Source organism: Armigeres subalbatus, chromosome 2 (genome assembly GCF_024139115.2).
Source record: "Armigeres subalbatus isolate Guangzhou_Male chromosome 2, GZ_Asu_2, whole genome shotgun sequence".
Classification (NCBI taxonomy): Eukaryota; Metazoa; Arthropoda; class Insecta; order Diptera; family Culicidae; genus Armigeres; species Armigeres subalbatus.
The window spans coordinates 186,075,048-186,091,935 of NC_085140.1; the positions used below are offsets into that span (position 1 = coordinate 186,075,048).

The window sequence follows — 16,888 nt, forward strand, 5'->3', positions numbered from 1 at the left end:
GGACCAATAAACCATCTACTTTTTGGTGTGAGATCCGGATTGGAGCTCCATTTGGTACCGTCGTCCGCAACATTCAGCTTAGATGGTACCCAGCGCCACTCGTTCACTTCAGTTAGATCCAGGATTTCGCTAACGCGAAACGCAACGTATTGCGTGTAGCGTCGATGATCTGAATGCAACCAACAGAGTACGTCTCGGGAATCTGTCCAGTAGTATTTCCTGAAGATTTTGAATGACAAAGAGTCCATGATTGTCCGAGCTAGCCTGGCACCAACAACAGCAGCCTGCAGCTCTAAGCGTGGGATTGATACAAACTTTAATGGGGCAACTCTGGTTTTCGCTGCCACTATTGAACATTCTACAGATTCGTCACTGAGAATACGTAAGAATGTTATAGCAGCAATTCCAGTTTCGCTGGCATCGACGAATGTGTGGATCTCTACCTTTTCATGACAATCTTGAGGCAAAGACCGGTAACAACGAGGAACTACAACATGTTCAACTTGTGGCAGTAACTTCAACCATTGTTGCCACTTTGCGAAAGGGCCGTCAGTTATTTCATCGTCCCATTGAACGCCAGAACGCCACACCTCTTGTAGTAGAACTTTTAGGAACATTAGGAAATGACTGATTAGTCCTATAGGGTCAAATATTGACATTAGCACTCGCAGAACTTCTCGTTTCGTTGGGCGTCTTTGGCCCTTTAGTAGATCATGTTCGTAGCGGTTCCACCCAACCTTGTATGTAAACATATCAGAAGTAGTACGCCACCACATGCCCAGAACCTTCTCGGTACCGATTTCCGGTGACAAGTCCAGGCTCTTCTCGTTCGCCACGCCCTCGTGGAGAGCTCTCAACACTGTCGGTGAGTTACTAACCCAATTTCGGATCTCAAATCCACCTAGTTGGTGAACGTATTTCACTTCTCTTGCTACCCGGAGTGCTTCTTCTTCGGTGTCCAGGCTAACGAGCATATCATCCACGTAATGCTTCTTCTGAATGATTTCGGCTGCCTCAGGATAGTCTCCTGCTATGCGCTCTGCGTTGATATTCATCACATATTGAGCACAACTGGGGGAACAGCATGCCCCAAAGGTCATGACTTGCATAACATACACCACACTTTCTCCTTTTTCGTTCCACCATAAAAAACGTTGACACTGTTGGTCGTCATCTCTCATGCGTATTTGATGGAACATCTCTCGTATGTCTCCGGTGAGCCCCACTCGTTTTTCTCTAAACTGAAGCAGGATAGACAGCAGGGAGCATAACTGGTCTGGGCCCTTCAGCAAATTAGAGTTTAAGGAAACTCCAAAGGAGCAAGCTGCGCAGTCCCAGACTAATCTTATCTTTCCCGGCTTATTTGGATTCACGACAGGGAAAACCGGTAAGTACCACACCCTAGAGTACCGCTGGCTCAGTTCTTCCTCAGACAGCTGTCGTACGTATCCTTTTAGGACATAATCGGCTACCATTCCGTTTAACGTTTCTGCCAGTGCTGGGTCCCCTGTAAGACGCTTTCGCAGACAGTGGTGCCTTCGCCAGGCCATGGCATAGTTGTCTGGAAGACGGACATTATCGTGACGCCATAGAAGTCCCGTTGTGTATCGCCCTCCTTCGTATGTCGTCAGCTGCTTCAACAGATCCTGCGCTCGCTGGTCCTCGGTCGAGAGAAGGTGTCTATCTGGTCTCATAATGCCAAGGCTTTCCAATGCGAAATAGTTTTTAACCTTCTGATGCAATTCATCGTCTGTTGTTGGCTCGCATGAACACATGTGGCAGGTATAGTGGACAAGGTTTGTTCCATTGTCTTCATCTGCAGTGCTTCCACCGCATATAGTCCACCCCAGTCGTGTTTTTACCGCTATTGGTTCCCCGACGTTTCCTCCCTACTTTTCAGAACTAGACTCACTTGCACGTGCTTCATACCTATGAGAATTCTTGGTCTTGCATCGTAATATGAATCGATAGGTAGTCCCTGAAGATAGGAATGTTGACGTTTCAGTTCTTCGGCATTCAGCGTCTGATGTGGGAGTAGCAGTTCTTCAACGGTTCTTACTCCCGTCAGTCGAAAGTTTTTGGCCACTTTACTTACTCCAGCAATATCTAGGGTAACGCACTGTGAATCTTTTTCACAACGTTGTGTTCCTCCCGTCCATCGAAGACATAATGGTAGAGTTGAACCATTCAACTTTAATTGCGAAGCTAATTCTTGGTCTATCAAACTGAGGTGAGAACCTTCATCGAGGAAGGCGTACGTCTGAATAGAGCCTTGAGGTCCACTGAGTATCACGGGAAGGTATCTGAATAGTGCTTCACTTGATTTTATCTGATGAGTGTTACAATCGTGTGCTGAAACATCGTCTTCAACTGGAGGAGTTGATCTTGGTGCCGATACTAAAGGCTTCGAAGGTGCATATGTTGTTTGGCTAGAAGATTGCAGCGTCTTTCTATCATTATGCAGCAACTGGTGGTGTTTGTAACTGCAACCGTTTCGACCACACGGTTTGGTATCGCATTCTCCTTTGTGACGGCGTAGACATTTTCTGCAGAGTCCGAATTCCCTCACGATAGCCCATTTGGATTCGCGTGACATCTCTAGGAACTGCTTGCATTTAGAGGCAACTTTACAGCTTCCCTTGCACACCAGGCAGGCTTCGGAAGCATTAACCAAATTATGTGAGAATGACCGCTTGTTGCTAGGTTCCGTGTTTACACTGGAATCTAGGAGTTCTAAAGATTCAGTAGACTCGGATAATGTTTCAGCATGAGCATTGAGAAAAACATTCGGCTTTTTGTTTCCGCGCCCTTCGGTGCGGGATGGCCTCAACTCACTTGAATCGGCTGGGATCACGATGGTGCTGACCGCCTCTGCTAATGAGTATACCCAGTTTCCAAAGATCGACAAGTTGACCCTTGGGATCGTTTGGCGATGTCGTGCCCAGTCTAACTTGAGTGATGACGGAAGCTTATTCACCAACTGATGGAGAAGGGAGACGTTATACATGTAGTCGTCTAGCTCGTATGCGTCCACCGTAGCACAGAAGTTCTGCACGTTAACTGCAAACCTTTTGGGTTAGTGAGTGAACCACGGCTTCGGGCTGTCCGAATCTCATCTTCAAAGTTCGCATTATTGCTGGGACATTCAGCGGATGCATCAGGAGACTTCGCGCTGTATCATAAGCTTTTCCTTCCAATGACTTCTGGAGCCGAATAAGATTTTCCTCGTTTGTAAAACCACACATGTTTGTAGTGATGTTGAACATAGACACGAAGACCGGCCACTCCTCGAATTTACCGGAAAAGCGAATCCATATAGGTGACAATTAGATGAAAAACTAAATAAAAACATACTCATAATCCCACCCTTATTTAACCTCAAGTTGAGATTGAACAAGAGTAGCCGATTATTCCGGAGAAGCAAAAAGTCAACTACGCCATAGCTCCGGTTACCGCAATAAGGGCTCAATACTGTGAAGGGTGCCCTGGTGCTTCACAGGCTCCGTTAGCGGTTAGGTTCTTTTTAGACCCCCCTAACCATTCATTCATAGACCTGTATGGTGGACTTTTACCATTGGAACAGGCAATCCGTAGCGTTATTCTTAGCCAGACAACCGGCTGCCGACACCACACGGCTTTCTAGACTGTTCGTGGGGAGGTGTTGACATTGACTTTACGTCAACTCTCAATTTGGCCGAACAGCCCTTACATCCTACTCAAAATTCACTCCATATTCAATGACATCTTCAATTTTCTTCAAAGCAAATCAATTTTTGTTTCTGCTAATTTCGGTGGCTTTCTGATACCTCAGCAAGAAAAAAAACAATTAAATTAAAGTAAGTTTAGCAAAACAGGTGCAAAGAATGGCTATTTAATCACATGAAAAAACTCACTGTCCGGACCCGAAGGGCAGCTACCGGACACAGAAATTGATTTTGCACCATAGATGCATTATATATCTAGCAAATCATGATCATTATTTGATATATTACTAATATTGACCATCTCGACAATTCTCAAGCCAATACTTCCACATGTGTATAGTACACGTCCACATTAGAGGAGCGTGAGCAGTGTTGTAAAATGTCATTTGCATTCGTTTGTATAATTTTCCCAGAACTTGTTTCAGAAGGTAGCTATCAATTCATGTTGTATGACGAACTTATAGCGGTTAAATGGGCCTACAACTTTGTCTAACGAGACTTTGCTGTAAATATGTAATCTGGGGCGTGGGAGGCAAAATGTCATTCAAATGACATTATGTCAAATGACACGTGACATTTTGGAGAGTTTTCACTCTCCAGCCTTTGATGTTATACTTAGAGCAATGTACCCTTGGACAAAAATATAACCCTACTCAAGCGTTATGAGTACATTCAAAATTATGGAAGAAATTTTGCTTCTAAAGAAAGTTATGAGCAAATTAGTCAAATGACATGCAGATGACATTTTACAAGCCTGAGCGTGAGTATTTAGAATGTCTGGTGGCTATACACATTCTTCATCAGCAACTGTACTACAACTGTATTCTAACCTTTCCCACTTTCCCCCAATACATTTTCCAAATCAATATCTTCCACATAACGTACATATTCACATATGAGTTTTCACAGCTTTCTTTTGTATTACATAATATAATGGGGGGACTCTGCGAGTACCGTTTTTAGAAGTGTCCGATATTGGGAGGTGTCCGGCGCTGGGGGATCTCCCCCTATATTTTCTGCTACAACATATCAAAAAATAAAAAATATTGAAAAAATCGTTTTTGAGAAAATCGATTTTTAAGTTTTATTTGTAATGTTTGACCATTTTTTTCGAAGAATTTTTTTTTCACATAATCCCATTGATTACCTAAAACTTTGCCGAAGACATCAAAAGACAAGCCGTTTTAAGTTATTTTTTTTTTAATTGTTCAAGGTGGTTTTGCTTAGGCCCTTGTCAAAAGTTAGGCTAGAGTCAAAATGGCAAACCAATGATGCAAATTATGTTTTTTGATCGCAAAGAATGTATATGCAAAATTTTAGAGAAATCAAAAAATACAAAAATAAATCGACCTTCGATTTCACAGAGAATTGCTCAGCAGTAGGTTTATGATTGATAATTTAAAAAAAAATCTTCCATTCATTTCGCACAATACTCAATATTTTTCAACCAACATATTAGAATACATTTAGAAACGTTTCCTCAAACTGCACAAAAATTCACCTCGGCCAAAGAACTTCTAGCCGAACCGTGGCCAAAAGGCCAGGAGCCTCTTTTAGAATGAAAATAATCCTTCATTGTTAATAGGAAAACTGTCTAATACGTTGACGCTTTCATGTTTATAAGTCTCTCGATTTCAAAAAGTGAAAAAATATAGTTTTTAAGTGTTTGGAAGAAATTTGGATAAGTGAATGAATCTTTTTAACCAAACAAAAATAATTATAAACAATACCATCTGGCATCATGTTGTCGTAGAACGTGCATATTTTTGTTTACGTCGTATTTTTTACCGCTCTGAGAGAGAATGAGAGTAAAATGTTGAGAGATTGAGTGAAATTTTGCTTAGGCCGGGAACTGGTTTGAAGTGTGCCGGAAATGCAATCGTTTTGACTGAAATGAGTGCAGCACCTCGTTGATTTAAATCACATAAAAGCTTTTTAAACGATGTTTGGCAAGAATAGCTATTTTTAAGCAAAAGTGAACCCCATTGCAGTATTGCACGGCCCACAAAATTCATGAAAAGTTACTTCCTGTCATAAATATCAATTAAATAATGCAGGCATATGCCGGGAATGGGGTAAGAAACCCTAGTTTGTCTGAATAAAATGCGGAAATTTATCCATTTATTATTACAAAAGAACCTTCCGAAACCGGGTTTATTATGGTTGTAGTCTCCGAGGGAATCGCTTGAATCTAAATCACTTTAAACTAGTGAATTTCAGAAAAAAATGGTTATCGCTGCAGTAAAACATTATGGTCCCGGAGGACTCTCAGTGACCGGAAAAGCCATTTGACAAATGTGATGTGAACTTGATTATTCTAGTAGAAACTGCTAGAAAAAGCTCGTTTCTTACATCCAATAAGTAATTCTATCAGATGCTTTCACCTATCTGTCACATTAGCTAGCAGCTCGTTAACCAAGACAATCCTCTGCCCCTCGAACTTAACCCAAAATTCCAACAAATTCCGCACGAACTCGTGGCAAGTGCAGAGGTGTATTCGGCTTGCAGTGGGCGAGTGATTGCATCATCATTTTCTCCCCCTTCCCTACATTGACTTGCATTCTGACGTGGCAGGCGCTAGTGTGACCTAACAAATGAGAGAGATCACCAGTACTTGTACATTGAAAATAAGTGCTAGTCCCAAGCAAACATCAGTTGGTTCTCTGTGCAAGAACTGGTCATAATGGAGTAGCAACTACGGGCAGTCAATCAAGTTCAAGCTCAAAAAATCTCAATAAAATCCGGTTTATACTTCAATAACTTCAATAACTCCTTCCGGATCCAAATGATTTTTTCAAAAATCCTTAAAATATTTAAAAAAATATAAAACAAAGATAAAATTTACAGAATCTCAAAAATAGTGTAAATATTAGGATTGATTAACTAGTATTTAGTGGTCTTAGTGTGTTTGACACTTTGCGGAGCTGCAATATTTTAGTATGAAAATATTAGGATCACAATGGTTGATATTGCATTTATTTTTTTTGTATCAACAAATCATCTTCGTTTCTTATCGTTTCGAAACGAATTTCTAAGTGAAGGATTTTCCTGAGATTTTCAACTCACCGTCCCACCATGTAAGTTTTTTTTTATACAAAATAGACGGCCAGCCCTTACGTAATTAGTGTACGGCCTTCGCAAACTTTTGAAGGTGCTCTCAAAAACAGGAAAATCATACAATTATCATGAAATTGGGAGGAAAGCACGGCCCCTTTTTAAAAGTTTTCGAAGCTTTCCTCAGATCCAATAACTGCAATGCTGATTTAGAAAACCTTGTGCATAATTCATGAAAATATAATGAAATACGCTCAAACGAGGTACGATTAAAGGACAGTGCGATTAAGAATCCTCAGTAGACCTATTCATGTTTTCAAAAAGTATCAAAAATTCAACCGGTCAGCCCAGCATCACAATTCTTATGCTAAAATAAGTCTTCTGTCAAATTTTCAGCTAATTCGGATAAAATTTCGAGGTGGCTCAAGTCGATTTAGTGATTTTGGGCTATTGAAATTTTGGAAAAAATCTAACAAGAGATATAAACGTCGAAAACTATCGCAACAACATCTATACGGAAGCTTTTGGTGTGCTCTACAAGTCTTGTGAACATTGCGATTTGTTCCGTTCACGTTTTGTCCATGTTAAAGTGATTTTTAAGCTTTTAAGTGCATAAAAATACTGTTTCCCCTAAAAGTCGTTGTTCTACAAAATTCTTGAGTTTATGACAAATGATTGTTAATTTATTATATTAGGGGTATACACTTAACGGCGTAGGTCGCTGCCTATCTGATTATAGAAATGTTTCACACTCAATCACAAGGGACATATTTCAAATCGCCTATGAAACATTTCCATAAACAGATACACAGCAACCTACGCCGTTAAGTGAATCCCACTATTATTATTCCTCTTTTTTCCCTAGAAATCTGAGTAATATAATTACCCATGTGTGATTTACCGTTAAATTCTTAAAAATTAGAAGCTTAACATTTGTCATAAATTTGCACGTTAGGATTTCTTCAAGCAAGTTGTTCGAACAAAACATAAATCAAATCATATGATATTTGATGCTTACAACAAACGACTTCCAAATTTTATTAATGTCACCATATGTCTGCTTTTAACATTGAGTGCATCGTAGTAACAAGAGAAATCGAAGCTCTTTGTTTGAACAACTTGTTTGAAGAAATCCCAGCGTGCAAATTTATGACAAATATTCAGCTTCTGATTTTTAAGAATTTAACGGTAAATCGCTCATAAGCAATTATATTATTCAAATTTTCAGGGAAAAAAGAGGAATAATAATATAATAAATTAACAATCATTTTTCATAAACTCATTAATTTTGTAGAACAACGACTTTTGGGGGAAACAGTATTTTTAAAAGTGCATAAGTGCAAGCTTAAAAATCACTTTAACATGGTCAAAACGTGAACGGAACAAATCGCAATGTTTACAAGACTTGTAGAGCACACCAAAAGCTTCCGTATAGATGTTATTGCGATAGTTTTCGGCATTTATATCTCTTGTTAGATTTTTTTTTTATAAATTGAAAATAGCCCAAAAACACTAAATTGACTTGAGCCACCTCGAAATTTTATCCGAATTAGCTGAAAATTTGACAGGAGGCTTATTTTAGCATAAGAATTGTGATGCTGGGCTGACCGGTTGAATTTTTGATACTTCTTGAAAACATGAAGAGGTCTAATCCTCAGTCCACACCACGCATGTAGGTATCTATAATTTACAAAGGATATGAAAATTAGACACGTATTGTCTGAACCACACCACTACTAGAAATCAGTTTAATTTTTAGCATATTAAGTGATGTTAACAACAAGACAAATGGTCAGTAAGGCATGATATGGCCTTAGGGCCGATTGCTTCACCCCAGCTTAGTCGCTAAACCATGTTTAAGCGTATGAGTAAGCACCGCTTAAGAGTTAAGCGGAGGTGAAGAAATTGGCCCTTAGAATATTATCCTTCACCAGTTGGGGCTATCACCCCCCTATACAGGGACTCTAGCTACGCCTATGGTTATTTAAGGAAATACTGAATGTTACTGTTTCTCCACTTAGTTTTCCTTCAATTTTATATTCTAAGTATATGTAATAATAAATAATAAAAATAACAACAATCAAAATATTAACAAAACTGAGTAATTCCATAGTTTTAGTGACCTCAGAACCTGGTCTTCTTCTCTTTTTTCTATTCTAACCCGCTAACGCATTTCTTCTCTGGTGTCGGTGCTTCTGTATACTCCCTTCAAACCTCTTCTTCGCCCATCACGTATAAAACCGTTCAGGACGCTAAAGTACACCGATGATACCACCTCCAGGGACAGCGACTCGTTGATACAGGAATACGGCAACCTGTCCTCCAGCGACACCTACACCTACTGCTGGCGCCACCCGAAGGTCCGGGAAAACTGGCGGACCGTCCTGGCTGCGGCCACCCTACTAGTCATCGGAACCGGCCTGATAGCGATGGGAGCGTACGCCATCGCCGAGCCCCACAACGGGTCACAAGCGGCGGTGTTCTTCGTGGCCGGATTCATCTGTTTTGTGCCGGGTGCGTACCACGTGGTGTACATCTGGCTGGCAGCACGCGGCTACCGGGGATTCGATTTCTACCATTTGCCTTTGTTCACGTAAGACAAATTCCGAATGGGATGGAAATTCGCGCGAAATTACACATTTTAGACAGGTTTGCTCATGTGTCCTTCCCTGGGGAGAAGGATCCGTAGAACGGCTTGGGAAAACACTATAGATAGTTCGAGGGAAAACGCTCGATAATTCGAAAGCGATAATGCGGCTTGACGAGATGTGATTAAATTGTAAGTTGTGTAGGAACCTTTTATATTATTTTACATACACTTTAAGAGCTTCGTTGCTATTTAATATACATACACTATCCACTGTATAAACTTTATAACAGAATATATTTTATATTTTTATTACTACAACCAAGACTTATGAAACGCTCTCAATTTCTTGATCAATTTGTCGAATTTTCGGTTGTTTTATATATTTATCCGTACGTTAAGATTATTTGTTTACGATCAGCAGTTGACTAACCTTATATAAAGAACAAGTTCATGTGCGAATCTAAATTCTCGGCCACAAGAATGGCTTTATGATGTTTTTTTTTTATATATTGCAATGTTGAAATACGAACTCATGCCGTCTCAAGTCTTTGCAATGAAACAGAAGTGTTCATTGTAAAATGTTTATAAACGTACATATTATTTTTGTCGAGATCAGAAGATTAATGGTGGTTTTTTATATTTTTTTATTCGGTGAAGTAAAAAACAAATACTAGTTAAAGCATGTTTTAGAAAAGACTTATGAGGTTCAAATCTGTTTTGCAATACTACTTCCTATTTTTAGAAATTCTTTGCCCTTTTTCTAGAAATTCTTTGGTATTCCAAAAGTTGTAAAGTCCAGGTTATCCAGAAATCTTGCAAGGTGGTTAGTCCGTTCGTAGCTTAAACCGAGACAAACACCGTGGCTATGGCTTCGTGACTTCGACTCGTATTTCTTCTGAGGTTTGTGTTTAATTGCATCTCTTTCGTCATACAGTTTTTTTCACGTTTTGAACTTTACAATAAAATGAGTAAACTGAATTTTTGGCAGAAGTAATGTACTTTTCATAAAGGTAATACAAAACTATTAAAAAACAGAAGCTTTAAATCTTTACCTATTTTTTCTAATGTTTACCTTTGCCCAAATGAAAAGGAAACAATGAACACTTCTATGATAAAATTGATAATGAAGGTAAATTATGTCTGGCATTGCTCAATATCCTGTAACATCACAACTTACGAAACATTTTGCTACCAAACACCGCAGGTCACGCAAAACGCCATCTTCATCGTTTGCACGTGATGATGATGGCAATTTAACTAAATTTTTGTTACATACTGCGAATAAAACCAACTCAAAGCTGTTGATGGCAAACCAAGTTAAGGCCGAATCGCAGTCGGCATAAAGTAAAAAAGTCAATCCTAACACGACACGCGACTGAAACGATGACAAAAACTTTTAGTTTCTCCCCGTTATCGCTTTGGAAACAGAATGATGGCATTAGTGCAAACTGTGAAACGACCAACCAAGAACGGAAATAGTTAGCCGGCTAATTTGCATTCGACTGGTGGAACCGCACGTGACTGAATAAAGTTACAAGAATAAAGATAGTTCTTTTATTTGTACGATTCACCTGTCTATAGAGAGAGGATCTATTTCGGCAAAGCCGCCTTTCTCGGCCCCAACCCATTTCCCATACAAATTGACATTTTTTGGCACCGTTGCTACTCTACAGATACTAACGTGTACCAACAATTGAATTGATTTGATAAGTACGGCTGACCGAATGATATCGGGTTACGAGAATCGTAAATTTCGACTTTTCCGTTCAATATATTATCAGCGTAGGTTCTCGTTTCATCAGTTATAAAGTCTAACCACTGAGAACAAACATCGTGCTAGTACTTTGAAAAGTGTACTTTAACGATCACTTCTAAAGCATAGTAATGTTGTTACCTTTTCTAAATTGGTTTTGCGTTGTCAGTGGCACTGCATTCTTATGACACAGTTTCAAAAAACATCTAGCTGGGATGTTTGTTCTCTGAGTTCAACCATGCTTGTGCCATTTTTATAAAAATCTAAACTAATTACCATGCGGCAATCCATCTAAATAGGCAAGCACAGATTCTTCCCAGACTTTTTTGATAGCAAAACAGTGTTGCCTAAATACTTTTTATGATGAGAAAATGATAGACAGAATAATGGACCTGTTCAATATAAAAAAACAGTGGCTAATAAGCAATTAAACACGCCTAGTAAAAGTTCCCACAATTTCACCACGCAAGCACTCCCCCAAATAATTATAATCATAACTATAATCAGTATTGTGTATGGATTCATGAAACAGGACGAGACTGGATGCACGAAGTATGTATGTAATCCTTGATGCAAACATTTTTTACTACCCATACAGCTTTTAACACACCTTCAACTTTGAAATTGTATACAACATAAATGAATACATGAACAGAAAACGCAAGAAAGGGAGTGATTTACATTGTAAATGATATTACTAATATATATTAATATAATATAAATAAAAAGGCTTCCGAAACAGAAAAGTAATAAAATTATAATCAAGAAATGTTCGACTAAGCATGTCTCATTGTGAGCTAGTTATCATAAAATTAGGATAAATTTTGGTACAACCGATCCTAATTTGAAATTTTCGCACTATGTACGTAATTGAGAGCCCATCAATAAAAAGAATCCTAACGCGTATAAAAATAAAATCTAACTTTAACTATAATAAAACTTAACATGACAATTAATTGGACTGAGTGTGGGAGATTACTCCTGTTGTGTTGAATTGGTTTGAATTTATAAACAACTTAGTTAGCAATTATGGAAAGAGCAGGAAAATTTATTCAGCATTTTAACGGTAACTACCATCGTCACGGAGACAAAACATTGCAAATGTACTGTTATGATTATGTTATGCTTAATAGGCATGAACTAGAGAAAATATATCCTTTACATGGCAATTTAAAAACCACATAGTCTAAGGATATACAAAGATTGGATACAAATCGAATAAAAATTTTTAGAACTAGTAATTATTTTGTATGGCGGTTTTTTTGTTACATCATTTATGAAAGAAACGTCCTTTATTGATGATGACATACATAATTAATCGAAATATTCGACAATCAAAATGATGATAATTGGCGACAGGGAGATATTTTAGTGATGAACTCTATGTATATTTTGAAAAATCACTTTAATGAAGCATTAAAAACAAGACAGAAATATTTTTAGGGGTTTTGTATTTTTTAACGTCCATGGATGTGTACAGAGCTAGTTTTGTCTGTGGCTGTAAGTTGCGCGACTTTAGCTGGCTACGCAAACCGTAGAAAGTTCTACTTGTCAAGGGCAACACGTCTTTTCACCTCGCGGCTAACATCATTATCACATGTAACGAGTGTTCCAAGATAAGTGAATCCGTCGACAACCTCAAATCGCGTCCCATCCATTTCCACCTCAGCACCAACACCCCGTTCTCTGTTTTACACTGTGAAATCATTCTGAAAACAAATTTTGCTGTCAATAAAATCAACATACTAAATTTGATATCATAAAAATTTTAATTTGATATCAAAATGAGTATTCAATTAGATTATTTTTATGAGCATTCATAACAACAACAGCATATTTTGTTTGCAGATTGCTTTTAATTTTCCGTGAAACACACTTTAGATAATCGACAGCATAATTTGATGTGAAACTGCTATCATTATGATAACTGAGGAATGCACATTGAAAACATGTTGCGATATCAATTTGCATTAACTAACAATTGACATCAAATTTTGTTTTCAATATAAACTCAACAGCAGAGCTTAATATCGATTTGCTCTCATTTTGTTAACCGACTTTGCTCGGGTATTATGTCAGTCTCCCGATTAAAAGACACGAAAGCCTCTTCCACTACTATGCGATCTACAGCAAAAATGCCGATGTCATCCGCAAAACCAAGGAGCATGTAAAACTTGTTGATGCTGGTTCCGTTTCTTTGTACACCAGATCTTCGTATTGCATCTTCCAGAGCTAGGTTAAATAGCAGTTTAGAGATTGGCAACCCGTTAACCAAGACGAACCTCTGCCATAGAACCTAATACCCAAATTTCAATAAAATTCCGCATGATATCTTGGTGGCGAGTGCAGAGGTTTTCATGGCGTTCAGTGGGTGAGGGATTGCATCATCAATTCCTTCCCATCTCCGATACGTATTCTGGGAAAAAATACTAAAAAAATAGTTGTTCAGGATTGTATGATTTTTTTTTTCGTTTGTTTGAAAAACTACATATGTGCACGCACTATGAAGAGTACTGCCTACAGTTTTCGCACTGGAAGTTACCCTGGGTGTCGAGTTTTGCCTATTGAGTTTTGACTATTGATCTGTATCGAAGGAATCGAAAGATTCGGTACCATTTTGTTCAAAACAGTTTTTTGTTGTTTTCCTGAAATAGACCTGTGCGCCGATTGAAATTTTATCGGCGGGGGCGTGATAGATCATTTTCATCCAGCGGCAGCGGTGTGGCGGCGTCACGCCGCTGATGATCGGCGGCGCGGCGGCGTGGGTCGGCGTGGGCTAACTTTATGCATAAAAATCTGCGGATTTCTTTAGAAGCTTCCGGAAGTTCCTCCTGGAATTCTTCCGGAAGTTCTTACCGAAATTCCTTCAGAAGTTCCTTCAGAAATTCCTAAGGGGGTTCTTCCTGCAATTCCTCCAGAAATACCTTCAGAAGTTCCTCCGGGAATTCCTTCGGAAGTTCCTCCGGGAATTCCTTCGGAAGTTCCTCCGGGAATTCCTTCGGAAGTTCCTCCAGGAATTCCTTCGGAAGATCCTCCAGGAATTTCTCAGAATGTTCGTCCAGCAATTCCTTCGAAAGTTCCTCCGGGAATCCCTTCGGAAGTTCCTCCAAGAATTCCATTGGAAGTTCCTCCAGGAATCCCTTCGGAAGTTCCTCCAGGAATTCCTTCGGAAGTTCCTCCGGGAATTTCTTCGGAAGATCCTCCAGGAATTTCTCCGGATGTTCGTCCAGCAATTCCTCCGGATGTTCCTCCAGGAGTTCCTCCGAATGTTCCTCCAGGAGTTCCTCTGGATGTTCTTCCAGGAATTCCTCCGGAAGTTTCTCTATAGGAATTCCTTCAGAAGTTCCTTCAGGAATTCCTTCAGAAGTTCCTTCAGGAATTCCTTCGGAAGTTCCTCCAGGTTTTTCTTCGGAAGTTCCTCCAGGAATTCCTTCGGAAGTTCCCCCAGGAATTCCTTCGGAAGTTCCTCCAGGAATTTCTTCGTAAGTTCCTCCATAGGAATTCTTTCGGAAGTTCATCCGGGAATCCCTTCGGAAGTTCCTCCAGAAGTTCCTCCAGGATTTCCTTCGGAAGTTCCTCCGAAAGTTCCTCCGGAAGTTCCTCCAGGATTTGTTTTCGGAAGTTCCATCAGGAATTCCTTCGGAAGTTCCTTCAGGAATTCCTTCAGAAGTTCCTCCAGGAATTCCTCAGGAAGTTCATCCAGCAATTCCTCCGGATGTTCCTCCAGTAATTCCTTCGGAAGTTCTTCCAGGAATTTCTTTCGGAAGTTTCATCCCGGAATTCCTTCGGAAGTTCCTCCGGGAATTCCTACGGAAGTTCCTCCAGAAATTCCTTCGGAATTTCCTCCAGGAATTTCTTCAGAAATTCCTCCAGGATTTCCATTGGAAGTTCCTCCAGGTATTCCATCGGAAGTTCCTCCAGGAATTCCTCAGGAAGTTCGTCCAGCAATTCCTCCAGATGTTCCTCCAGGAATTCCTCCGGATGTTGCTCCAAGAATTCTTAAGAAAGTTCCTCCACAGAAATTCATTCGGAAGTTCCTCCATAGGGATTCCTGCGGAAGTTCCTCCAGGTATTTCTTCGGAAGTTCCTCCAGGAGTTCCTCCTTCGGAAGCTTATTAATCTCTTTTGTTCTAAAAATGTACAAATTGTACAAAAATATACAAAACAATAAACAGCTTATTAATCCCTAAAGTTCCAAAATGTTTTAAATTAAGATGCACTTAATATTTTAAACTCTCGAAAGTCGTTCGAAATCTAACTTGGTAACAGTTGGCGATAACTGGATATTGCTTAGAATAATGATTTTTCTAATATGCTTTTTCCACCATTCGGGGTGCACAGGACCAATCGCTTCTAACATTTAAACTCTCACATATTTTGTTGTTATGAAAAAATGTTATTAATCATTATTAGTATCATCATTTGATGCGACTCCAGATTGTGACGACCAATTATTTACATTCAGAAGCTGAAATGTTTTCCAGTTATTTAAATTTTAAAATTAAGTAAAAACCATACCTTTTTCTCTATGTTGTTTGATTTTGATTATACGAAAAAAAGCATTATTTGATGATCTTTTAAAAACTCAAACATTAATTTAATACTGTTCTTGATGCTGGATTGTTTTTGATGCTTATTCATCAGGAGAGAAAAAAAAACAAGTCTTTCGGCAAAGCACAGCCCAACATTCCGACCGAGTCTATAATGGAACGTACACACGGTCAAGCAGTTTGACCACCATTGACTCCACCTCTCGTTTATTCAAACATCCATCATGTTTTACCAACAGCGGCACGAACAATCAATTTATTCGACCAACAATAGCATAGCATTAGCATTAGCATTGGTACGGTGTAATTCGTAGATTGGACACTAGTGATACTCATGTTTTACCTTATCTAGAATGCTATCAGAAATCAAGGAGGGGAGTGGTCCTTGATTCCAGTCTCAAACAAAAATAACAAAAGCATGAGGATTACTACTCCTGGCCACGCCCATCTTCACCGTAACTAGGGAGAGGAAGGAAGTGTTGATGTAGTACTTACTTAACGAGAGGACACCGACTTATTGACACTCGCATAAGTACCACGGAGTTGGATAATGAGGAAGGTAATCGTTGGGTCGGGATTTGCCTGTAGCTGGAGATGTAACCGTGGTAGATCTTACCCCGTAACACACCACGTAAAGGTGTCTACCCAGCATTACGGGTCAATCTATTCGACCAACAATATCACACACGAACGACCGAAGCGCCAACTTGAGCACCAGCCATCAAAAAATATATGGGGGTTGGTGCAACTTCACTACAAATGCTCAAACATATTCGGCGAACCTTGACTCCGCCCCCGACAGCTCAAACCAAAATCAAACCGTTTAAATTTTTTCCAACCGAGCGGAGCCGCCAACTGTCAAATGGTTGTTCGAACGACACGTTCAAACAAAGAAGCAACCAAAGCGTTTTCTTGGGGACGGATTCAATGTTCGTCAAACTGCTTGACTGGTGTGTACGCTGCATAACCGAAGTTACGTCGCGTCGTTGATTGTTCTCGCAGCGCGTCGAACAGGTTGGACTCCTATAGGACATACAAACAAATCATTTTTCATATTTTCAAAATTTATACTAAGCTATAGTGAAAAGGTAATCTATGCAAGTTTAAATCGTTACATGGCGAGGATACGAAGGTTATACTAATCGAGTATAAACTGCACGTAAACGAACGTGGGGTCAACCAGGAGAAACGCAGTTAGCATAGATTTTCTTCAGAGTGTACGCAACATAGCAGAATT

General features: G+C 39.5%; 1 protein-coding gene across 2 annotated transcripts in view; it reads left to right on the forward strand.

Moving 5' to 3' along the window:
- LOC134211374 (transmembrane protein 134) overlaps positions 1 to 12,342 on the forward strand; it is a 29,759-nt gene extending 17,417 nt beyond the window's left edge. The window contains exon 2 of one of the 2 annotated variants that reach the window (XM_062688172.1): positions 9,007 to 12,342. In XM_062688172.1, the coding sequence (XP_062544156.1) occupies positions 9,007 to 9,355 (349 nt within the window). In that variant the 3' untranslated portion in view covers positions 9,356 to 12,342. The remainder of the gene's footprint in view (positions 1 to 9,006) is intronic. The other variant, XM_062688173.1, reaches the window with a different exon arrangement.
- The last annotated feature ends 4,546 nt before the right edge of the window (positions 12,343 to 16,888 follow it).